The sequence below is a fragment of the Notamacropus eugenii genome, chromosome 5, assembly GCF_028372415.1.
Source record: "Notamacropus eugenii isolate mMacEug1 chromosome 5, mMacEug1.pri_v2, whole genome shotgun sequence".
Lineage (NCBI taxonomy): Eukaryota > Metazoa > Chordata > Mammalia > Diprotodontia > Macropodidae > Notamacropus > Notamacropus eugenii.
This window is the reverse complement of record NC_092876.1, coordinates 344,504,072-344,525,565: the sequence shown is the minus strand read 5'-3', so window position 1 is coordinate 344,525,565 and position 21,494 is coordinate 344,504,072. Positions and strand designations below refer to the sequence as shown.

Sequence of the window (21,494 nt, the reverse complement as noted above, 5' to 3'; positions counted from 1 at the left end):
TGATATCCTTAGCCCAGTTTCATCCTTGGGATGATTTTGCTTGGTGGAGTTTCTTGCTGAGCTTTCTTTAAACATGTTTTTCTCTCCACTCTTTATTATTGTTTTGTGAGGTAGTCCTGCTCAGAAGCTTTCACATTCTAGATTTTATAATAAATGAGTTTTCATTATACACCAGGGCTGATTTTGACTCTCATTTTTCTCTATTGGGCAAGGAGATCACTGAGATTGTTTCTAGGCTCCTTTGTTTTTCCCTTATTACATTGGATTTTCATGGATTTAACATCTGTGAAGTTATTATAATCAATGTCAATATCATTTTCTCTTTTTTTGGAGGGGGGAAAGCAAGGCAATTGGGCTTAAGTGACTTTCCCAAGGTCACACCGCTAGTAAGTATCAAGTGTCTGAAGCTGGATTTGAACTCAGGTCCTCCTGACTCCAGGGCCAGTGCTGTAGTCACTGTGCCACCTAGTTGTCCCCAATGTCATTTTCTATTTTAAAAAATTAATAAATGTTAGATAGGTCAAGATGCAGTTGTTTTGATTATATGCCACATCTTTTTTCTCATTTTATACTTTTTTCTAGTTTTATACTTCTTTTCATCTTTTCTTTCATAAGCCAGTGTTCTCATTGTACACAGACAGCTTATTCAATAGCAAGTTGTTTCCTAACTATTTAAATATTATAAATTCCTTCCCTTGTTGAATGATGTTATTTGGCATTTGTGTCTCAATTCTTGTGAAGAAGGCAATGGTGATGGTTGAGTCACGAGACTTCTATGGAGTTTTCAAGCCTTTAGCCTCTCTCATTCCTCACTTATGAGCCATATTCCCCAACATTTTTATCATCCTATTTCTACCTTCTAATTGAAGTCACTGGGTATGAAGATAGATTTTTTCATTTAATTGGGAAGTTTTACTAAGCTTCCTATTAAGTCTTTTACCTCTTCACTTTCTGCAACTCATGTTAGCACACAAACCACAATTACTTTCATGGGGATCTTTTTGTAAATACTTACCTTTTTCTAAGGAAAACCTGTGAGCCATCCTTATATTCAGCTACAGTTTCTTTTTGTCTTCTGCTTTTCTTTATAGTGAATCATAACAACATTATGATTGATATGATTCAGTTCCTTTAGTAGAATATCTACTTGTTAGTCACTGGACAACAATCTCACATTTAGAATACAAATAAATAAATTTTTACATTTAGTATATATCTATATCTAAATATCTACATTTCAATTGATCAATATTTGTAGGTATAGAAGATGTCCTAAAATTCTTGTTGTAGTTCTAAGCTAATAATTTGATTGTTATTCATTTAAAAGCTTAAAATTTTACTAAGACTTTGGGATACACTGTATATGTATATGTAGATATACAGTGTTTGTAGCAGACTAAAAACTGTTATTCTCAGCCTCGTAGCTCCTATTTTTTCCTCCATTCTTCCACTGTCACTGCAGGGGTAGAAAGAAGCCTACAAGTCTGTGGGTCATTTAGTAGTTTATCCTGTTTCATTAGCTGTCAGAACCAAAAAAATGTATCACTACCTCATGATCAGTCTACCAGTCTGTGAGTTTCTCCTTGCTTAGCTAGTCTGATTCTCAGAAAGCAGATGTGATCTATTGTTGTTGTTCAGTCATTTCAGTCATGCCTGACTCTTTGCGACACTGTGGAGTTTGTCCGTGGGGTTTTCTTGGCAAAGCTATAGAGTGGTTTGCCATTTTCTCCTCCAGCAGCAAACAGAGTTTAAGTGACTTGTCCAAGGTCCCACACCTAGAAAGTTTCTGAGATTGGATTTAAACCCAGGTCTTTCTGGCTCTAAGCCTAGCTCATTACCCTTTGTACCACCTAGACATAATCTATTGCAAGAGCTCTATTAAAAGTCATTATGGCACAGTAGACTCTGCCAAAGCTAGTGCTCTACTGGCATCGCCCTTGATAATCCAGTTCCCTTCAGCATCATAATGAAACATCAGAATAGGATTACACATAGCTGCCAAAAATCCATTCTAAGAAACAGGTTTGTCCACGTCCTTCCTTTATGCATAAAGTTTCAGTTCTTCCTTATTACCTTTAAGATTGTACACAAATGTCCCAGCCCATGGTTGATCAATATAAATCCTTTTCTGTCAGCACTCCTATTTTTTCCTCCTCAGAACCATGTGTGTTTGTCATCCAGATTTCATTCTTGAAAGCATAATTTTAGGCCTTGGGATGTTGCCTATCCTTTGCTGAATTTTTGAGATCTACTTTCCCTAAACCTGCTGGTCTGACTTTCCCCTCAGCTATCCCTTGCATATCCACAACTGCTAAAGGTAGATCAAGAATGACAGATAAACTTTATTAATTCAATATTTCTGTAACTTAAAACTTAATAAAAGAGGACAATAATTAGAAAACAAATCTAAAATATTACTTAGGTTGAAAAACTGCTTTGGGGAGACAACACATCCCAAAAAAGAGATGCTACTAACTTTCAGACCATCCAGGAAATCAGAGTTTCCCAATCTAAAGACAATTCTCTTTTCTCCCATGGTTTCCTAGATAGTCAATTAGGACACAAAAACTAGGAGTCCAGTCAGGCCCAAGGCTTGATTGGTTGACTGGACTTGAGTATGACATGTTCAGAGAAGAAAAAAAATCACAAGAACCATTGTCAGAAGGATTCAAAAGCAGGAAATTGCAACAGACAGACAGAGGCATGTGGGGGCAACAGCTGGTTAATAAGTGGAGGATCTAGATAAGCATTCAGGAGGAGAGGAAGGGGGAGAATATTCCAAGCAAGGGAAAAAAACCATGCATAAAGACACAAATACAGGAAAGCACAAGTAAAGAGAAGGCAGTCCAATTTGCCTGGAATATGGATCTCACAGAGAATATTAAGATGAAATTAGAATGGAAAGATATGGTGACATTAGGTTATGAAGGCCTTTGAAATCCAGCCAAGGGATTTCACTCAGTAAGCAATAGGGAACTATTGAAGATGTTTGGGTTGAGGAGTTACATAATCAGATGTATATGTATAAGGAATGAGGTCTAGAGGGAGCTGGGTGGCTCCGTGGTGCTGGAGTCAGGAAGATCTGAGTTCAAATCTAGCTTTGGATACTTATTAGCTGGGTTACTTAAATTACTTAATCTCTGTCTGGCTGAGTTTCTTCAACTGTAAAATGGAATGATAATAGCACCTATATCCCAAACTTATTGTGAGGATCAAATGAAATAATAATTGTAACTTAGCACAATGCCTGGCACATAGTGGGCACTTAATAAATCGTTGTTCCCTTCCCTTCTCCTTCCTTTCTGCAGACGTGCATTTTCCAGATAATTGACACCATTGACCCATTGAAGGACCAAAACCTTTCTGATTTTAAATAATTTTTGTAGAAAATTTCTAGAATGTATTACATTTTCTGAACTTTGCCTTTTGATTTGTTAAATAGAGCATGATGGCTTTTCCAATGGAGGGGAAAAGGGGGGAGGTGAGAGGGAACAAGTGAAGCTTACTCTCATCACATTTGGCTCAAGGAAGGAATAACATGCACACCCAATTTGGTATGAAAATCTATGAAAAAGTGGGGAAGAAGGGGACAAGTGGCATGGGGGGATGATGGAAGGGAGGGCAATGGGAAGAGGGAGCAATTAGAAGTAAACACTCTTGGGGAGGGACAAGGTCAAAAGAGAGAATAGAAGAAATGGGGGGCAGGACAGGATGGAGGGAAATATAGTTAGTCTTACACAACACGACTATTATGGAAGTCATTTGCAAAACTACACATGTATAGCCTATATTGGATTGTTTGCCTTCTCAGTGGGGATGGGTGGGGAGGGAGGAAGGAAGAGGAGTTGGAACTCTAAGTTTAGGAACAAATGTTGAGAATTGTTTTTGCATACATCTGGGGAATAAGAAATACAGGTAATGGGGTATAGAAGTTTATCTTGCCCTACAGGACAAGAGAGAAGATGGGGGTAAGGGGAGGGAGGGGTGTTAAAAGGGTGGGTACACTGGTGGAAGAGGCGATCAGAATGCAAGGTGTTTTGGGGTGGGGGGAGGGAGAAAATTTGGGACTGAAAATTTTGTGGAAATAAATGTTGAAAACTTTAAATAAAAAAAGGAAAAGAAAAGAAATAGAGCATGATGAGCACACTTTAGCGATGACTCAGGGTCAACATTACGAACAGTGATTATTGTATCATGCTCTTCGGCTTCTCATACGGGGTGGATGGTGCTTTTTGCTTTCCTCCCTGCCATAGGTGATGATGGCCCTGTAGTTCTTCTGCTTGCTTCTTATACTTCATCTTCTCTTTCACTGTCAGACGTCATGTCTTGCTGCTGTCAGTACGTCTGTCTCTAGCACCCTTGTTGACCGACTGTGTTGTTTTTAATCTTCTAATAAGTGAAGAAAAAAGAACATATGAAGGAATAGATTACAAATCTTGTGAAATCATTTAAAACCCTTATTTACTTACATTTTCTTATCTACTTAGTAACTTTATTTTACTCATGAGTCCAGTGCAGTAAGAAATGGGTAAGGGTCTGAGGAACTCCATGTCTCACCTCCATAGTAAAGTACATGACCTTTGTGACAGCTATTTTCCTCACTATTCCCAGATATTTTTAACTTCCAGGTTTCTAGGCATTCAAGATACTTAAAGTCATCCCAAGTCTTATAGCTGGATAAGTGGGGCATTACTATATAAGGAGATGTTACTATAAAAATACAAGTATAAAATAGTAAGTAAAGGGGTCATTGATCATTGAAGCTAATTTTTTCAAAATTTACATGAAATAAAATTACAGCAAAAAAGATATATGATATATGTGTGTATATATGTATATATAAAGATTATTAAGCAGATAAAAAATAAAATTTACCTTTCCTGAGGAAAATCTATGGTGAAGGAGAAACTGAGTCAACTGACACGAAAACTACTTTTTCATTTTTAGCATTGGAGATGTATATTCCAATGAGGTATACTCTTGTGTAGGTACTTAAATGAAGAAGAACAAATTAGGACATTTTACCCCTCAACCAAAAGCATGCGACACCCTCCCAAAGAGAAAGGGAGAAGACGTGAAAAAGCACTGATTGTAAATAGAGTGATTTTTTTTTCAGAGTAGGAAGGAAATATTGTGCAAAACCACTAAAGATTAATAACCAACTAAATATTTATTAAGCACCTACTATGTATCTGGGATTTTACTGTTCAGGAAAGTAAAGTGAGTAATAAATAGTAAAAGAACACAGAGGAAGAAAATTTATCTTTGTAAAGGAAAATGGGCATTAGTAATAAAATCTGGATTATGTAGACATAAATATTCTCTTCAGTATAAGGAAGAAGAAGCCTTAGCACACAGCAAATACCTCTTTGTAAATCAGTGTAATTAAAAAAAATTGGTAATGAATAAAACCCATGGAAGCTTTATCCCTGGAAATCTTGAACAACAGATAACTATCTGTTCTGGATGTCTCAGCTATTAACTTGCCTGAAGAAAAAGGGCTAGGCCAGAAGACTTAAGAAATCAAGCTCTTACTTCAGATCTCTGTACAGATAAAATCAACATCACCATTATAATTACTGGATTTTCCCCATTATTGTGTGAAAATTAAAAGCATGACATTTTATTTCTTTCCATCAGCTGTGTTCAATTTCCCTTCATTTGTCAATATCTTTTGTATATATATTTTGTATATATCTTCCTTCTACATCAGTTATTGTCTTAAAAATTATTAGGTTGATTTATGTGCTAGCTGGATCAGGATGGGAAATTTTATTTCACAAATAACTATTTTTTATTATTCATACAATTAGTCTATAACTTGAAGTCTTCCCAGTGCTTTAAAGCCTTAGGATTTTATCTAAGTTTTTTTTTAATTTCTTATTTCTAGGTATGACTGAGCTCACTGATAGTCCTGTGCCCCTGGAACTTGAGCGCTGCAAGTCTCCCACCTCAGGTAAACTAGACAAAATTTGGGGGCTTTCTATTGAATCTGCTTTAAGGATTCATTGCTTTGTTTTAACCATATTTATGACATAAGATACATGGCGTATGACAAAGTTGATATGTACCTGTCACTTCAACAATGTGTTTTTAGAATTTGAGAATAATCGAATTTGATTTAGTTATAAAGTCTGATAGGAATTCGTTACTATAGAACATATTTTTGATGCCAAGATGGAATTAAAATTTGTAATCATTTGAAAATCACATTGTAAAAGAAAATTTGATGGTTTTATGAGGTATTGCTAGTACTCTATATAGTATCAAAATACAGATGTTACAATGAGTGAATTCTGTATTTGTGATTTTAAGTCACTGTGTATACATGAAGCTTGGGGAAGAATCACTAAATGTCACCCCATTCATTTTAGGACATAGGAAACTTTTCACAAATGAGTCAGACAGCCAATGATGCTTAAATTCTGATGTGTTTTAACTTAAACAAGGGAAATTTTAGGGCCCAACAGAAAATGTAGGATCATTTTATTTTTCCTTTTCTACTTCTTTATCCAGAAATCAACTGGTATGGGGAGTCTCTCTTAAAGATTTACCCACGCAAAGATCTAATCAGACAAATTATGCTAATGGCAGTATTCGTGCTCTTGTGTTTCCTTAGATAGGACCTGGGAAAGTGTTAATTCTCCCTGTTATTGAAATTGATGTCTCTTTGGCCAAGATTTGAGTGACTTCAGTCATGTACTCCAAGGTAGCCCACCCAGCCCATAATCAATCAGAGATGACTAGGTATCCGTCAAGAATACCTTCTTTGAAGGGCATATAAACTGTGACCTCACTCCATTAAGGGTCTTTGGTCTAAGAGAGACAGCCAAATGACCATCCTACTATTAATAACCTGGGGGCAGTAACAGAGAATGGGGAGCCAGAGCTAGGGAAGTAGGACAGGGACAAAGAAAGAAGGGCTCAGAGCATAGAATACCACTATCTCAGTTAATAGAGGGACTTCTGGACCTCAGAGGCTATGGTCAACAAGCCATACCAGAAAGAGGAAAGGGGGTCAGTGATGGTACTGCTAGAGCCTACCCTCTGGACTTGTTACATTTAGCTTCCACCAAATTCTTGTCACTACCTGTAGTTGATACAAAGGAAGCCTAAGTCCTTCATGACCTCTTAGTCAGGGAAGCTCTACATCTGAGAGCAGTCCATGCACTAGGGCAACATGGAAGCAGGAAAGGCCTGTAGATTTTGTAGGAAGGGATGGGATCTCACTCAGGCACATATGATGGATTTCCCATCTCTGATGTCATAAGTGAAGACTCGTGAGACACTAGAGACTGGCCATCAAGACCCTCCACTCTACAACTGGAAACATTTAAAGAGAGGTGAACTGATACATGTTTAAAAACTGTCAATCAAAAGTAATGTATACATGACATTTATAAATTCAGTTTGTATTGTTAACATTTTCCTCCATCTCTTACGTCTAGAAAATAACAAAATTTTAAAAATCAATTCTTGATTTATAGCATTTGCTACTTTCTGAGGTGCAAATGCTCACACTGAAAAAATTACCAGTTTGCTTTTGTGAGCTTGTATAAGCCAGCTCCAAAAAACTCCTGCATTTAAGTATTCAACATGGAAAATTCTAGCAAAAACAAATCACAGATGCCAAGGAGGGAGGAGTGTATAGGGTTCAAAAACCTGTCACATGCAAGACTAGACTATCCAAAACCAGAGAGGTTCCAAATGTCCATATGTGTGTGTTTCTTAGGGGATGGAGTTGTGATGTTTAAAAAGATTCAAGAGGCATAGTTTCTGGGTAATTCAACCATTTTATTAATAAGACCAACAGATTATTAATAATAGGGTGGTCATCTGGCTGTCTCTCTTAGATAAAAGACTACAAATGGGGTGAGGTCACAGTTTATATGCCCTTCAAAGAGGAAGTGTTTCTGAGGGAATGCCTAATCATCTCTGATTAATCAGAGGGAAAGTGGGCTATCTTGGAGTATGTGACTTAGGTCACTCAAATCTTGGTCAAAGAGACATCAACTTCAATAAAAGGGAGAATCAACATTTTCCCAGGTCCTGTCTAAGGAAACACAAGAGCAGGAATACTCCCATTAGCCTCAACTTAGAATTTGTCTGATTAGATCTTTACCTGGGTAAATCTTTAAGAGAGACTTCCCACACCAGTTGATTTCTAGATGAAGAAGTAGAAAAGGGAAAAATTTTTGGTCCTAATACAAAAATTAGTTATTAAATATAAGAGAAAAATACTCATTTCTCACAGAGCCATATTAAAGGAAAATGAATAGTGTGACTTGAGTTGAGTTTATAGGTCTACTCTAATTAAAATATTCAGATGGATCTTTGATCTCATGTATTTGGAAGTTCTCTCCAATAATCTAGATTGCAGTCCATCCACACCTGCCCATTGTCTGCAACTCTTCCTATAACTCTTGTGCAATGTTATGCACAGGGAATCCACCTAACATACTGTAGACCTTCCTCATTTTCTCCTGATATTGTAAAGATACCATTACTGTCATCTTTCACTCTTGCTGTATAACCGGGCCTTTCTCCTAATATATACTTCCTAGTATTCTTTGGAGTTCCTCATTTCCATTGCCTTCTGGTGATGCTCATTTTTAATCTTGGGAGGAAAAGCAATACCAGTAAAAGGCTGATATTTTAAAAAGGTCTGTGCTTTTATGGAGACTTGGGATTTTTTTTTCAATATGTACTTGGATGGATACCTTACTTGGATAACTTACCCATTAGTATGTTTATCTGGGTCAGACGGTACAGATAGACGTTGAGTTGCATTTAGAGTTGAACAGTGGGCTAGATAAGCTTCAGAAAATTTCAGAGCTCCAAATTAGTTGTTCCCTTTTCTTTAAAAGTCTGAAATTTCAACTAATTTGTTTAAAAGGAGTTTTTCTTGCTCTCTATTAAAAGCCCTAATTGTTTACTTGTATAATAGAATTGGTTCTTGAATGATCCAGATATGTTTGTTACCCCTTTATACATTCTTGATAGCAATTAACAATAAATAAAGCTTTTACATCATTTATTACTTTCATAAACACTAATTTCTGTCTTAGCTATTTGATTTTAAAAAAATATCCTAGAACTTTCTATAATACAAACTACTGTGCAGTGGAATTCTCTGAAATGCAGGAACATTTTAAACCCATTCAGTGAGGTTCATACTAAAGTACTAAAAAGGCTTCATTTTAATATCATCTCACTTTTGACATAGTTTTACAGAAGAAGTTGTCAACAAAGCAGAAATGTTATAGATATAAAAGAAATATTCAGTATTTGAAACAAAATAAGTTTCCTTGTAAGTATAAGTTAAAAATTAGAGGGGACAACTCTTTAATTCTTAATTCTTTGCCCATTACTAATGTTAATATATTGATAATTACTGATAATTAATTTTATAAGATTTTTAATGAAGCAAAAATACAGGCAGGAAAATGTGTCTTTCAAAGCCAGCCTCCTTGAATTGCCTCTGGACATTGTTATTTTCAAAAGTTTTGTAATATGTAAGTGAAAACTTGTTATTTGAGAAGTTTGGGTTTGATAAGTCATTTGCTGTTATTTGAAGAAAATTTCGTAGGTTGTTTAAAACGCACTTGAGGATGCCACATGGTGACACTTTATATTCCTTTACGTCTTCCTCTTTGCCGTTATAGTACTAGGATTGCCTTGCTTCACTTTTTTCTTTATTTCTAACTTAAGGATTTTTGTTTTGATTTCTTCACTAGATTCTCTTCTAGATAGATATGTAGATAAAGTGTTAATTGAATTCTTTCTATTTGCCAAGCAGTATGCTAAGTGCCAGCTTTCAATCTAGTCTGTAAACATTTTTTTCAGTATTTCTCTAAGGTTTTTATCCCATTGGCATGCTTGCTGTGCATATTTTTTATATTCCTTTACCCTTTATTTAAACCAATATGTCTGTGTCAATTTCATTTTTTCTCCAAACATTTACATTAGTGGCCATTTGACTTCATCCTTTACTTCAGTATTTCTTATTCTGTGACATGCAATTAGATGCACAACCAACAGAACCTCTCCATCAGTAAGACAAATAGACAAGGAGTTATACCCTGAATTGGGCCACTCAGAGAGCTGAATCACCTCAGGAAATTGGTGAGGATTCTTTAATGAGCACGAACTCCTTCTTGAAACAAAGGCCTATCTTTTTAATACCAGCATCCTACTGGTATTGTTCTGTGACTGCAAGCCATGCAGTCTCTGCGGAAATAAAAATAAGTAACTCAGGAGGCAGTGGAGAAGCACATGGTGGGTATGAGCAGGTTAAAATACAGAGCAATAACATTCTGCAAAGAACTAGAGTAAATTTCCTTCTTGTATTACAAATGGTTTTAAATCATCTTCTCCGACAAAGATGATAAGCGAAGTGAATATGCTAATATAAAAATCATTCACAATTGACTCTGGACTATTATCATGCTACTGATAGTTGAATAAGTGGGGGAGCAGGTTCTCTCTTTTATTTTCAGTTCCAAATTCTATCCCTCCTACTTTTGCCTTCCCCACTATTGAGAAAGCAAGAAAAAAACTAATTATAAATATGTATAGCCAAGTAAGTAAATGTTCACATTAGCCTTGTCAAAAAGATATATACTTCATTCTGTACTTTGAGGCCATCGTCTTTCCGTATGGAATTAGATAGCGTGTTTCGTCATGAGTTCTCTGAAACAGTTGTTGGCTCCGCTGTGTTGATCAGAGTTCCTACGTCTTTCAAAGATGTTTCAAAAAACATTAAGGTCTATAATACTTTAATACTGACCTATATTAACCTCTACTAACTACTCACTATTTCAGACACTGTCATGTGTACCTTTGAATTTGAAATATGTGATCTCTTTCTATGATGCTTTTAAATTCTGGTGAACCCTCTGGAACTTTATTTTTTAAATATACATGTTCCTTTCATACTATTTCAGCACTTTTAGCAGTATAGACACCTGTACTTTTAAAAAAAATTACTGGGCAGCTAGGAGGCACAGTGGGTGGAGTGCCAGGGCTAGAGGCAGGAAGATTCAGCTCCTGAGTTTAAATCTGGACTCAAACACTTACTAGCTGTGTGACCCTGGGCAAGTCACTCAATTAACCTTGTTTGCTTCAGTTCCTCGTCTGTAAAATGAGCTGGAGATGGAAAAAGAAAATCACTCTATTATCTTTACCAAGAGAACCCATTATAAAAAGTTGGTCATGACTAAAACAATTCAACAACAAGAAAAAACTGCAGTGGCAACAGCATCCAGACTGCAGAGGTAACGAGACCAAACAGTGCGTGCTTTCTCCATCCAACAACCCAGGAAGGGCAATGCCTGGTACAAAAAAATCTAGAAACTGAGGCAGGAGATATGAGCAAATAGAAGAAAAGCCAAAAACAATGAAGATATGCTATGGATTAATAAAAACCCAAGAAGTTAACCCAGAAGAAACTAACTCCACAAAATGATACAAGTAAAAACTGGGGAAAACCGAATGTCTTGCCCCCAAGCTCTGTAAGAGTAGCTAGGGGGAAATTAAGGAGAACAAATTGCTTAAAAAGAAGGCAGAGACACTTTTAAATGAGACATGAAAGGAGAAATGCATACAATGCATATATCAGTAAGCACTTTCATCCAGGCCAACCTATGTACAAAAAGGCAACCAGAACCTGGGGTCCTTGTGAGTGATCCTGGGAGGGCATCATAAGCACAGACCAGAAGCCTTCTGCACTCCGACTTGGGATCCTCCACAGGCACTTGCAGTCTTCCACACTGTTTTATTCCAAGAGTCAAAAAACCCAGAGGGCCATGCTGAGGAAGCTCCCAAGAAACCTACAGTATTGCTGCCCCTACTACTTCAAGGGCAGGGCAAAAGCCAGGAGCTTTTTGACTGGTATGCCCTGGGGAAAGAGAAGAGGGTAGAAAATTAATAGCATTCTGAAGCTGGCACATAGAATCCTGAAAACCTTGTTATTATAGCCTTTGATGATGGTCCCAAGGGTCCTGCAGAGAAAAAAATAGAATTAAAAAACTTCCTAATATTCATAATGAAAACACCAGAACCAAGTAGAACCTTTCATAGCCAAAATTCAAGACAAACTTAGAAAAGCAATAGGAAGGGGACAAAAGAGAATGAAATATTTACATTCTAATAGGAAAAGATACAAGTGTCCCTTCAAAGTCCTAATGTTTTCAGGGGTCATAAAGAGAGTTAAATAAAGGAAATGCAGAGTCTGATGAGTAGTACAGATTAGGTTAAAAATATCTATGATGAGGGCTGGAAAGGGGGTATGAGAGCCCCACAAAAACCAGAGTACCAAGGGCAGGTCATCTGGAGAAGAATTCACGAACTCAAGCATTGTTGAAGTCAAGGTAAAGATTTATTTATCAGTGGGCAGGAGTTCTCAGGGAACCTGCAACCTTAAAGGGGTACAGGGAAAGTTTATACAGGATATTCTACAGTATCACTTGTGCCAAATATGCTAGCTAGGTGTTTTGGGGTGGGATTAGGGAGTGGTTAAGGAGTGGTCAGTTCTTAAAGGAACATACACTTTTGGTATCTACTGTGCAAGAATTTTACCCAAAATTCATTGGGAAATAGTCCAAGGAGGAGCTACCTGGAGGTGTGGTTTTAGGCCTGATGCACCACTGAGTCAACCAGCGGTTGACTGGCTCAAAAAACCAGGTTGTTCTCATCAGTGTCTTGTTAGACAAGATAAATGTGAGGGAGTACGGGTGTGTCCAAGTCTAGGATACATATGATTGGTCAGTGAGCAGTAAATGTCGTTATGACTCAGTACACAGCTGGATAAGCCTAATGAGTTCTAGAGGTGCCCCTGGCTACTACAGCAGGATGGGAGATAATGATTGTTACTAGGGCCAGCTGTGTCCTTGGGCTGGGGAGAAACTGCCTGACATAGTATTTTGAGGCTAGGGAGAAATGTGATTTTAGAGTTGGGGCCCAAGTACCTGCACCCAAGCACCCCATCACCTAGAAGCAATAAAACATAGTTTAATAAACCCAAGGACACCAACTGCCACAGTTACGGACTCACTGTTCAATAAAACTGCTAGGAAAACTCGAAGTCAGTATGGCAAAAATGAAAGTTAGAACAACAGTCATACCATATACCACAAGAGGTTTCAAATAGATATATTACCTAAATGTAAAAGGTTGTGTCATGATAAATTAGAGATAGGAAAGAGATACTTTTCACATCTATAGGTAGAAGACTTCTTGACCAAACAAAGGACAGAGGATCATGAGACAGGAGGGATAACTTTAATTACATAAAAATTGAGATGTTTTGTACAAACGAAATCAATGTAGTTACAATGAAAAGAAAAGCTATTAATTAAGAAAATCTTTATAGCAAATTTCTCTGATAAAGGTCTGATATTGATACAAGTGTATAGGAATTGATTTGAAACTGATACAGATGTGTAGGAAAAAGAGGTATTCGCCAATGATTAAAGTCAAAAGATATAAACAGGTACTTCTCAAAGGAAAAAGTTTATTAACAACCATATGAAAAATATTTCAGATGACAAGGAAAATGAAAAATTAACATATCTCCAAGGTTCTACCTCAAATTTATCAGATTGGCAAAGCTGACCCAAAAAAGGAAATTTTATAATTTTTGGAGGCGCTGTGGACAGACAGGCTCAACAATAAATTGTGGTTGTAATTTTGAATTCCTCCAACCATTCTGGAAAGCAATTTGAAACTATATCATAAAGATTTCTGAATTGTGCATACCCTTTAACCAAATGATACCGCTGTTAGACATGTACACCCATAACGATCAGACAAAGAGAAAGGAAATGAGTAGGATTGCCTAGCAGCATTGAGAGCCTACTTGAGGTTGTATGACATAAATTTGTAATGGCTCCAGTCAGAACAGTTATGTGAAGCAAATGATGGGAATGATCCAAGACTAAGGCTTAGCTAGGTATTATTGACGTTAGGATAAGTTCTTGACACTGTTGATCTCCTTTTCGTTTGTATTCTGTCCTTGTTCCCCTACACATCTGACCTCTCTTCTCTCCCCTTTGCTAGTTCTTCCTCTAGCTCCTCTTTGGCCTTGAGATTATACTAGGATTCTGTGTGCTTATCCTCTGTATCTGTTCTATAAAATCATGAAACTATGGCAAGCACCCAGGCTCGGTTTCCAAATTAAAAATGTAGAAAGCAGAGAATAAGCCATTAAAATTGAAAGGAGTAAATTTAATTTAAATTTAAAATAAAATTGAATTTAAACTTAATTTAATATTAAGTACTGCCTTTGTTGCTTAAAAGAGAGGGAAACTTTTTGCTGGACTAAATGAGCTCTGAGAACATTTCCAGCCATGCACCGGAAGACTCTATTATGTATCATGTGTAGTTAAGCATCTCTATCCAAAGACTTTTATTAAGTGTAAACTTCTATAAAGGTTGTTATAACCACTAACTATTGATATCACATTTCTGGTCATATCTGCACTAGCCAAAAACAACTGGATATTTACTGAAATTTTATCTTCTTGCTCCTACAGCTCTATAATTTTGAACAATATTTAGCCACCATGATAAAACAAGACAGCTGGTTAGGTCAGTTTTTAAACAATTCAAAAAGTGCCATTAAATGTTACATTATTTAAAGGTAATTTGTGAAGGGATTTGAACGTGTTATTAGTTATACTTAAAAGCAATAGTCTGATAAATCAAGATTTTCACTTTTTTAAAATAATGAAGAATTTGAGACAGAAATTAATTTGTTGGCTATATGCTTTCCTACAAAACAGTAGCTAAGCCTGTTAGAATTTCATTGCCTAAGTGACTAGCCCACTAAAAAGTATTAGCTTTATCTTTAATTACTTGACTTAGTATCAGTATTGATTCAAGATGTGACTTTATTCTAGAAACAGAAGGGAAAAAAGGTTGCATGGTACCTTCTGTTCATCTGGCTCTTGCTTTCTAGAGAACTTGTTACTCATAACGTTAATTCCTTTTTATGAGCTAAAAATATCTGGTTATTTCCTAAAAGAATATCTTTTAAAAATAACTTTCAAGAAAATGAAAATCCTATCAAAATACAACAGAACAACTAAACAGTCTAAGTGTTCTTCTGGCCATAGTACCTGGAGTTATAAATGTACTGATTCTCCTGAAAACTGAAATAAAAAAAAAATCAAATGCTTCCTCTTCAATGAGAGAAAATATGAGTCCAAAAGTCAACTTGTACCAGATTATATTGGTCAAATGCTTAAAATCTATTATTTGTTATTGAGATTATTTGAACATTTTCCAACATTTTTCTGGAGTGAGGAAGACTCATCTTCCTGAGTTCAAATCTGGTCTCAGACACTTAACTGTCTGTGTGTCCCTGGGCAATTTAACCCTGTTTGCCTCAATTTCCTCATCTGTAAAATGAATTGGAGAAAGAAATGGCAAACTACTCTACTGTCTTTACCAAGAAAACCCCAAATGGAATCACAGAGTTGGATATAACTGAAAAATGACTGAACAACAACGAACAGAATTCATCTTCAGATGGATTTCTGTGACTGTTTGAATAATTCTGTATCTCAGAAGTGGGTCATCTGTTCATGAAAACAAAAGACTCCCACTACCAGCCATTGTGTTTCTATTATAATTTTAAAGTGAAAATTCTTGGTTTCACCAATCCAAGAAGTTTCATTTCAATAGTTTCAAATTTCTTTCCTCCAGGCTTTGCTACCAGAGCTCCAGAGGCAGCACCAGGCTTTTGTAGGAATGAATTACCAGCTGTGAGACAGAGAAATCAAGTCCATCATTTACCAGGTGAAAATGAAAATCACTGTTGACAGAAAAGGAACCCCAAATCCTATCTCTTTTTCTCCATCTCATCTGTTTAACTCTAAAGTTTTGTCAGTGTTTACTCGCTAGAAAATGTAGCGCTGTAATATCTGTTAAGGTAAATTTTCCTGATGTAACCACTACAACAGTAGATCATGACTTTAAATAGACTTCTGACAACCCATGAAATCTACTTAAGTCAAGATCTATTGTTCCAGTGATTGCCTCAGGAAAATTTGCTTTAACTTATTTGAATAGAAAATATGAACACAAACAATTGTGTGGAATGTTTAGAGATTTCCGTAAATTTTAACTGGGTTGTTTTCCTGCCCTTTTCTCCATCTGCACAAGTCAATAAGAAAACAAAGAAAGTTCAATAAAGTAAAAGGCCTGAAAAACTGAGTAAGGTTTTTAATTTTTTCTGAAGTGGGTATACCTTGTAAAATTCTGTCCTGTCTTCAGAGTGCAATAAAATAGTCTCTGTGAAAGAAAACAATGGCAATAACCTATTGCAAGTTTTTTGGCCTTTCTGGAAATGAGGTGATGAAATATCTCAGTAAATACTATTCCAAAGAGTAGCAGTGAAAGGTGTGCCAGCTCCCTCTGGGTCTCAATCTGGTTCAAGTACATTTTGAGCATCTGTAATGACCACAGGAATCAAAAGAACCAAAAAAGATTTAGAAAAATATCTGACACTGAGAACTTCATAGTCAAGGCAATAGCTTAATAAATTTTAAATTAATTTGAGTATAATGTGTTGGACCCTTAAAGTTATTAGCCAAAGAAATAACCATTTTTCCTAATGATTATTAATGTATGGGTACCAGTTTATGACTGAAAACTTAGAAATGTGCAAATAGAAGAGAATTGGAATCAATGAAAAGTTGTTCCAAAGCTGTGAGAAATAGGTTCAGAGACTACTATATAGGAATTTAATAATTTCATCAGAGCCACATTCAATGAATTTTAGAAACAATATTGCAAATGAAGTTAGGGGAAGAATTGTCCATATTTAACTATGCCTGTCCTTAGAGAAACTGGTTAATTAAAAGGCATTTGTCCTTATTGTTCATGTAATCCTCATCATCACGCTGAATTTACTAATGTTTTATTTACTAATCCTTATAACTGCTTGATATTATGTTAAATTCTATATGAAATGATTTCTTAAACATTATTCTTGCATCCTAGTAGCTTACAATCTGAGGCTAACAACTCTAACATACATAGAAATAAAGGTCACACAAACAACTTCACAAACAATAGACAAGCATAGGAATTGAATATATATATGAATTATTAACATATTATTAACATTGTGTCTGTTCAGATGAATGAGTATATGTATGTGTGTACATTTAGTTATACAAATACATGTGTATATATCAATATATGTATATAAACATTCATATATATAGGCATACGCATATACAGACACACATGCAAGTAACGAGAATTGCACATAGATTCATCTTGCATATAAAAAAAAAGAGACAACGTTGTGCTAGAGTAGATTCCATCAACTGTGCCTTGTCTCACTATCTCTTCTCAGCCACTCCTTGTCCAGTGGGAATGGGGCTTCCTTGAGGATGGCTAGAAGGTAGGGAAGAGCACAGCATCTCAGGGACTTCCCCATCCAACTGCTGGAGACCTCCGTTGGCACCACTATCTAATTGCCTGTTTATTCACTCTGCACCACCACCCCTCTTTGGTGCCCAGAGCAGTTGTTTTGCTTGTCCTCTCCCAGTTCTATTATTACAAGTTTTATATAGACAGAGTAGGAGCAGGAGGAATTCACTACCTCTTTCTAAAGTAGGAACCCAGAGCTTTGCATAGATTTTATTAATCCACATATTTCCCATTTTCTATTAAGTGATATGTTTTCATTGTATAGCAAATAAACTTAAGCATACAATGAATGCCTGGGCTCCAATCCTACCTCAGTCCCTGTATACCTTTGTAACTCTGGGCAAGTCTTTTAAGTTCTTTGTGCCTTTATTTCCTCATCTATAAAATGGGAGGTTTAGGCTAGATCACCTCTAAGGCCCCTTTCATTTCTAATTCTAGTTTTCTATATGATTCTGTGCCGGGGGTCAAGACCTATAGCCCAAAGGAATTCTTGGTCATTCTTTGCAGATCATCTAAGTCTGCCTGTAACTCATAGGCACTGGCTTATGTTCCAAGTAAGACCTCAGACTTTTCTCTGCTTTGACTCCTGAAAGGCTCATTGAAGTATAGAATCAAGAAAATTATGAAGTACTAAGTTGGAACTTGGACATCCTCTCGCTGTGCCAGGAAGTCCTACTTACCAACTTGTAAATTGATTAATAGCCTTCTAGTCGAACTAGAAACATGGAGGGACTTAATGTTATTTGACCAGGATTGAAGAAGGTATCTCCCACATAGGTTAAGACTACATCCTAGTTCTACTCAAGAATCAAGCTGCAGTCTTTTCCAGTGAGTTACTCAAAGCTTTATTAAGTAGCTACAAAGTGCAAAACATTGTGGGAACTACAGAAATGAGAAAGACATAGTCTTGCCCTTCAAAGAACTTGTGAACTATATTTTGGAGTGTAGTTTCATTCATTATGGCAAGAGTCACCTTTAGCTCACTAGACTGCCTCCTTCCCAGTCTTCTGTTTAAAGAAAGGATGGCCTAAACTACTTCTAGGGAGAGAAATAATTATATAGCAGGTTCACGATCTCACTCTGACTTGGAACCTCACCGTCACTTGATTCAGGCCTTAATTTTCAGGCAAGTCTCAAATTGATCAGCTCATTTTCATTCCTTTGTATTAATATATGTCAATTTTGGTGCCTCAAACTATCTTAACAGTCAATTTCTAAGTGGATCACTGGCTAATAGGGTCCAGTTGTTCCCTCAGCCCCCTTAGATTCAATCCAGGTAAGAAGGCTCTACCTCTTTGTGGCAAAACGATTGTCCCTCCCAGTTTTAGATCAGTACTGTTTGATAGCTCATTTGTATTACACAGAGAGTTCCCTAGGTTATCTACCCAATCCAACTACACCAGCATGCTAGGGAATCCTGCTGCAAAGAAGAGCAATCCCAGACTGACTTTTGTACTCTCCAGTTGAGATAGGTTTGTGGTACCTCCTTCTAATTAAGGGGTTAGAGAAGGTGTGATGAGCGAAACACCCAGCATGACTTCTTTATCCCTGCTCACTTTGGGCAGAGTTTTGAGAAAGTACACCCCCCCAGTGAGTTGTAAGGAGTTGCTGTTTCAGTTTCCATGGCCAGAACCATACCTAGCAATTATGTCACTTGAAACAATTGGCTCTAAATGTGTCCTCACATCAACCATGTTGGAGGAGCCCCCAATACTGTTCCAATGTGCAAGATTCTAGCCTATTGCAAGGCTACTGAGGGAGTCAGGGAGGTCACTGCCTAGAGATGGGCAGGGTGAAGCAAGGGGTTTGCCTGGTATAAACTTGTAAACCCTCTAAATTTTAGTAGCCTGGGAGAAAGAACTAATTATCATATCAGTCTGGCTCAACAGGGTGGAAAGTAAGACTGTTGTATATATTCTGGCCCAGGAAAATAAGACAAGTTTAGAAAAGTAGTCTTTGGCATAACCAGGGTTGCTACATTACACCCGTATGGAAAGCAGAGAAGTAAATAGTTTTCTTTTTGAGCATCTCCTGTCTACCCTTCTCCTTTCTTCTCCAATTTATCTTTCTTTCCAGCCACTTACCACATTCTTTTCTCATTCCCCCTTCTACTCCTAAATCCTTAATTACCCTTTTCTAACTTATTCCTTAACCATTATATACATCCGCAGCAGTTCACTAATGAGTACTCCACCACTTTCATCTACCTAGCTTCACCATTTGAAGGTAGAACCCCCACTGGCTCCCATAACCTTGCTCTTCTCCCCCAGAAAACACTTCTAGGCATATGACTAAGAGATTGGACCTATGAGAAAAGGGGCAGGGCAGGGGCAGGGCAGTGGCATGTTTTTAGAGATAGTTTAGTCAGTTAACTCTATAGATTAAAAGATAAGTAGTGGAAAGTAGTTGGGAAGAGAGGAATTCAGAGTCAAGAGAGAAACAGACAGGTAAATTTATTAGTAGGAGTGAAGTGTGAGTTGAAAGGAGGATAAAAGAATGTTTATCCCTTCGATGTATGTGTGCATTTGTTAAGATCAGGTTTAGAGTCTGGGATTTGTCCTTGTATGTCTATTCACTCCTCTAATTGGAGTCTGGAATCTTATCCTTGAGATGGTCAAAGTAAGATTAGCTATAAAAGGTTATTATTCTGGAAATGAATGCTATATATTATGCTCTACTGATATGTGTATGTGTGTAAAAATCCAAACTTATGAAATAGATAAATTAGGGGACAGCTATTTTTAGTATAAAATCATTATTTCTTTGAAGGATTCTTTTATGTATCAAGCTCTGTAGTACATCTAAAATATAATTCAGTTTATTAAAAATTCACTGTACGTAACCTTTTCTGTGCCATACCTGTTGAATATAGCTAAGCACACTAAATATCTATTTGGCTTCATTATATTTTTGATAGAGAAAAAAAAATTTTTTTTTGCATTTGGTACTTAATATAAACCAAAGCTATGCAACTCTGACTTGTTGGCTTCTTCATAATCTTAGTAGAATTCATCTATATTTGTTCATCCCCCAGGGACAACTGCCTACATGGTAATATCTCAGTAAATGCTGGTAAGAAAAATATTTTATTTGATTTTCTACAACTGATTTAGCACTCAAAATCATTACATCAGAAAGCTAGAAAGGATTTCTAGAAATTATCCAGTCCATTACCTTACCAAAATGAAGAGGCTCAATGTAATCTACCTTGACATATAAGCATATGTGCCATTTGAAGACCCTCTGGAAAATATAATTCTACGACCACGTTTGGTAACCTGTATTCTTCTTTAGCATTCTCGCTGTCAGGAATCCTTTCTTATATTTAGTTAAGTTTCTTTTTTATTCTTGTTCTATCTTCATTGATGATAGAAAACTATTATCAGCTTCTGTATAATAACATAGATTTGATACTGAAACAAGGTGATGGATTAGGCTTCTCTTTCTCAGTTTAGATGATTCATGTCACTGAGCACCTTCATTTTCATTTATTCATCCCTTGTCTATTGCCCACATTGCCCCCTGCCACTAAGTTTGCCACTTAGCCATGACTTTTTCTTCTATTTCTTTAATCTCCTGATTTCTTTCCCACACACTAAGTCATAAAGACTGTATCATACTCTAAAGTCAGGCTGGATTAGATAGAAATGACTTGAAGACTGAGTAATTACTTTCAGCAAAGCAAGTAATTGTGAGGTAGTTGTGCTTTAGTCGAAAGTGGAAAAGTTTGGAGTCAAAAGACCTGAAATCAAGTCTAGGCTCTGCCATATCTTTGTGACTTTAGGCAAATCATATAACCTCTCTGGCCTCAGTTTCCTCATCTGTAAAAAGAGGAGGGTGGACTAGGTGAATTCTCAGTTTCCTTCCAACTCGAAATCTCTGATCTGCAGATTTTTATTTCTGGGGGGATGTGGAATGTATAGAATATACGTACACCTGGTGGTGATATTGTTATCAAATTAAGACTTCTGAGGATAAGTAGTGGGCTACAAATGCTGAGAAAATCCAGCACTATTCAAATCAGAGACGTGATCAGTACTTTGGAATCC

The 21,494-nt window shown here is 36.6% G+C and overlaps 1 protein-coding gene across 9 annotated transcripts in view; it reads left to right on the top strand.

The window, feature by feature from the left end:
* STXBP5L (syntaxin binding protein 5L) overlaps positions 1–21,494 on the top strand; it is a 419,013-nt gene that overhangs the window by 319,142 nt on the left and 78,377 nt on the right. For 7 of the 9 annotated variants that reach the window (XM_072613876.1, XM_072613875.1, XM_072613882.1 and 4 more), the window contains 2 exons: positions 5,891–5,956; positions 15,709–15,801. In XM_072613876.1, the coding sequence (XP_072469977.1) occupies positions 5,891–5,956; positions 15,709–15,801 (159 nt within the window). The remainder of the gene's footprint in view (positions 1–5,890; positions 5,957–15,708; positions 15,802–21,494) is intronic. The other 2 variants (XM_072613874.1, XM_072613883.1) reach the window with 1 other exon arrangement.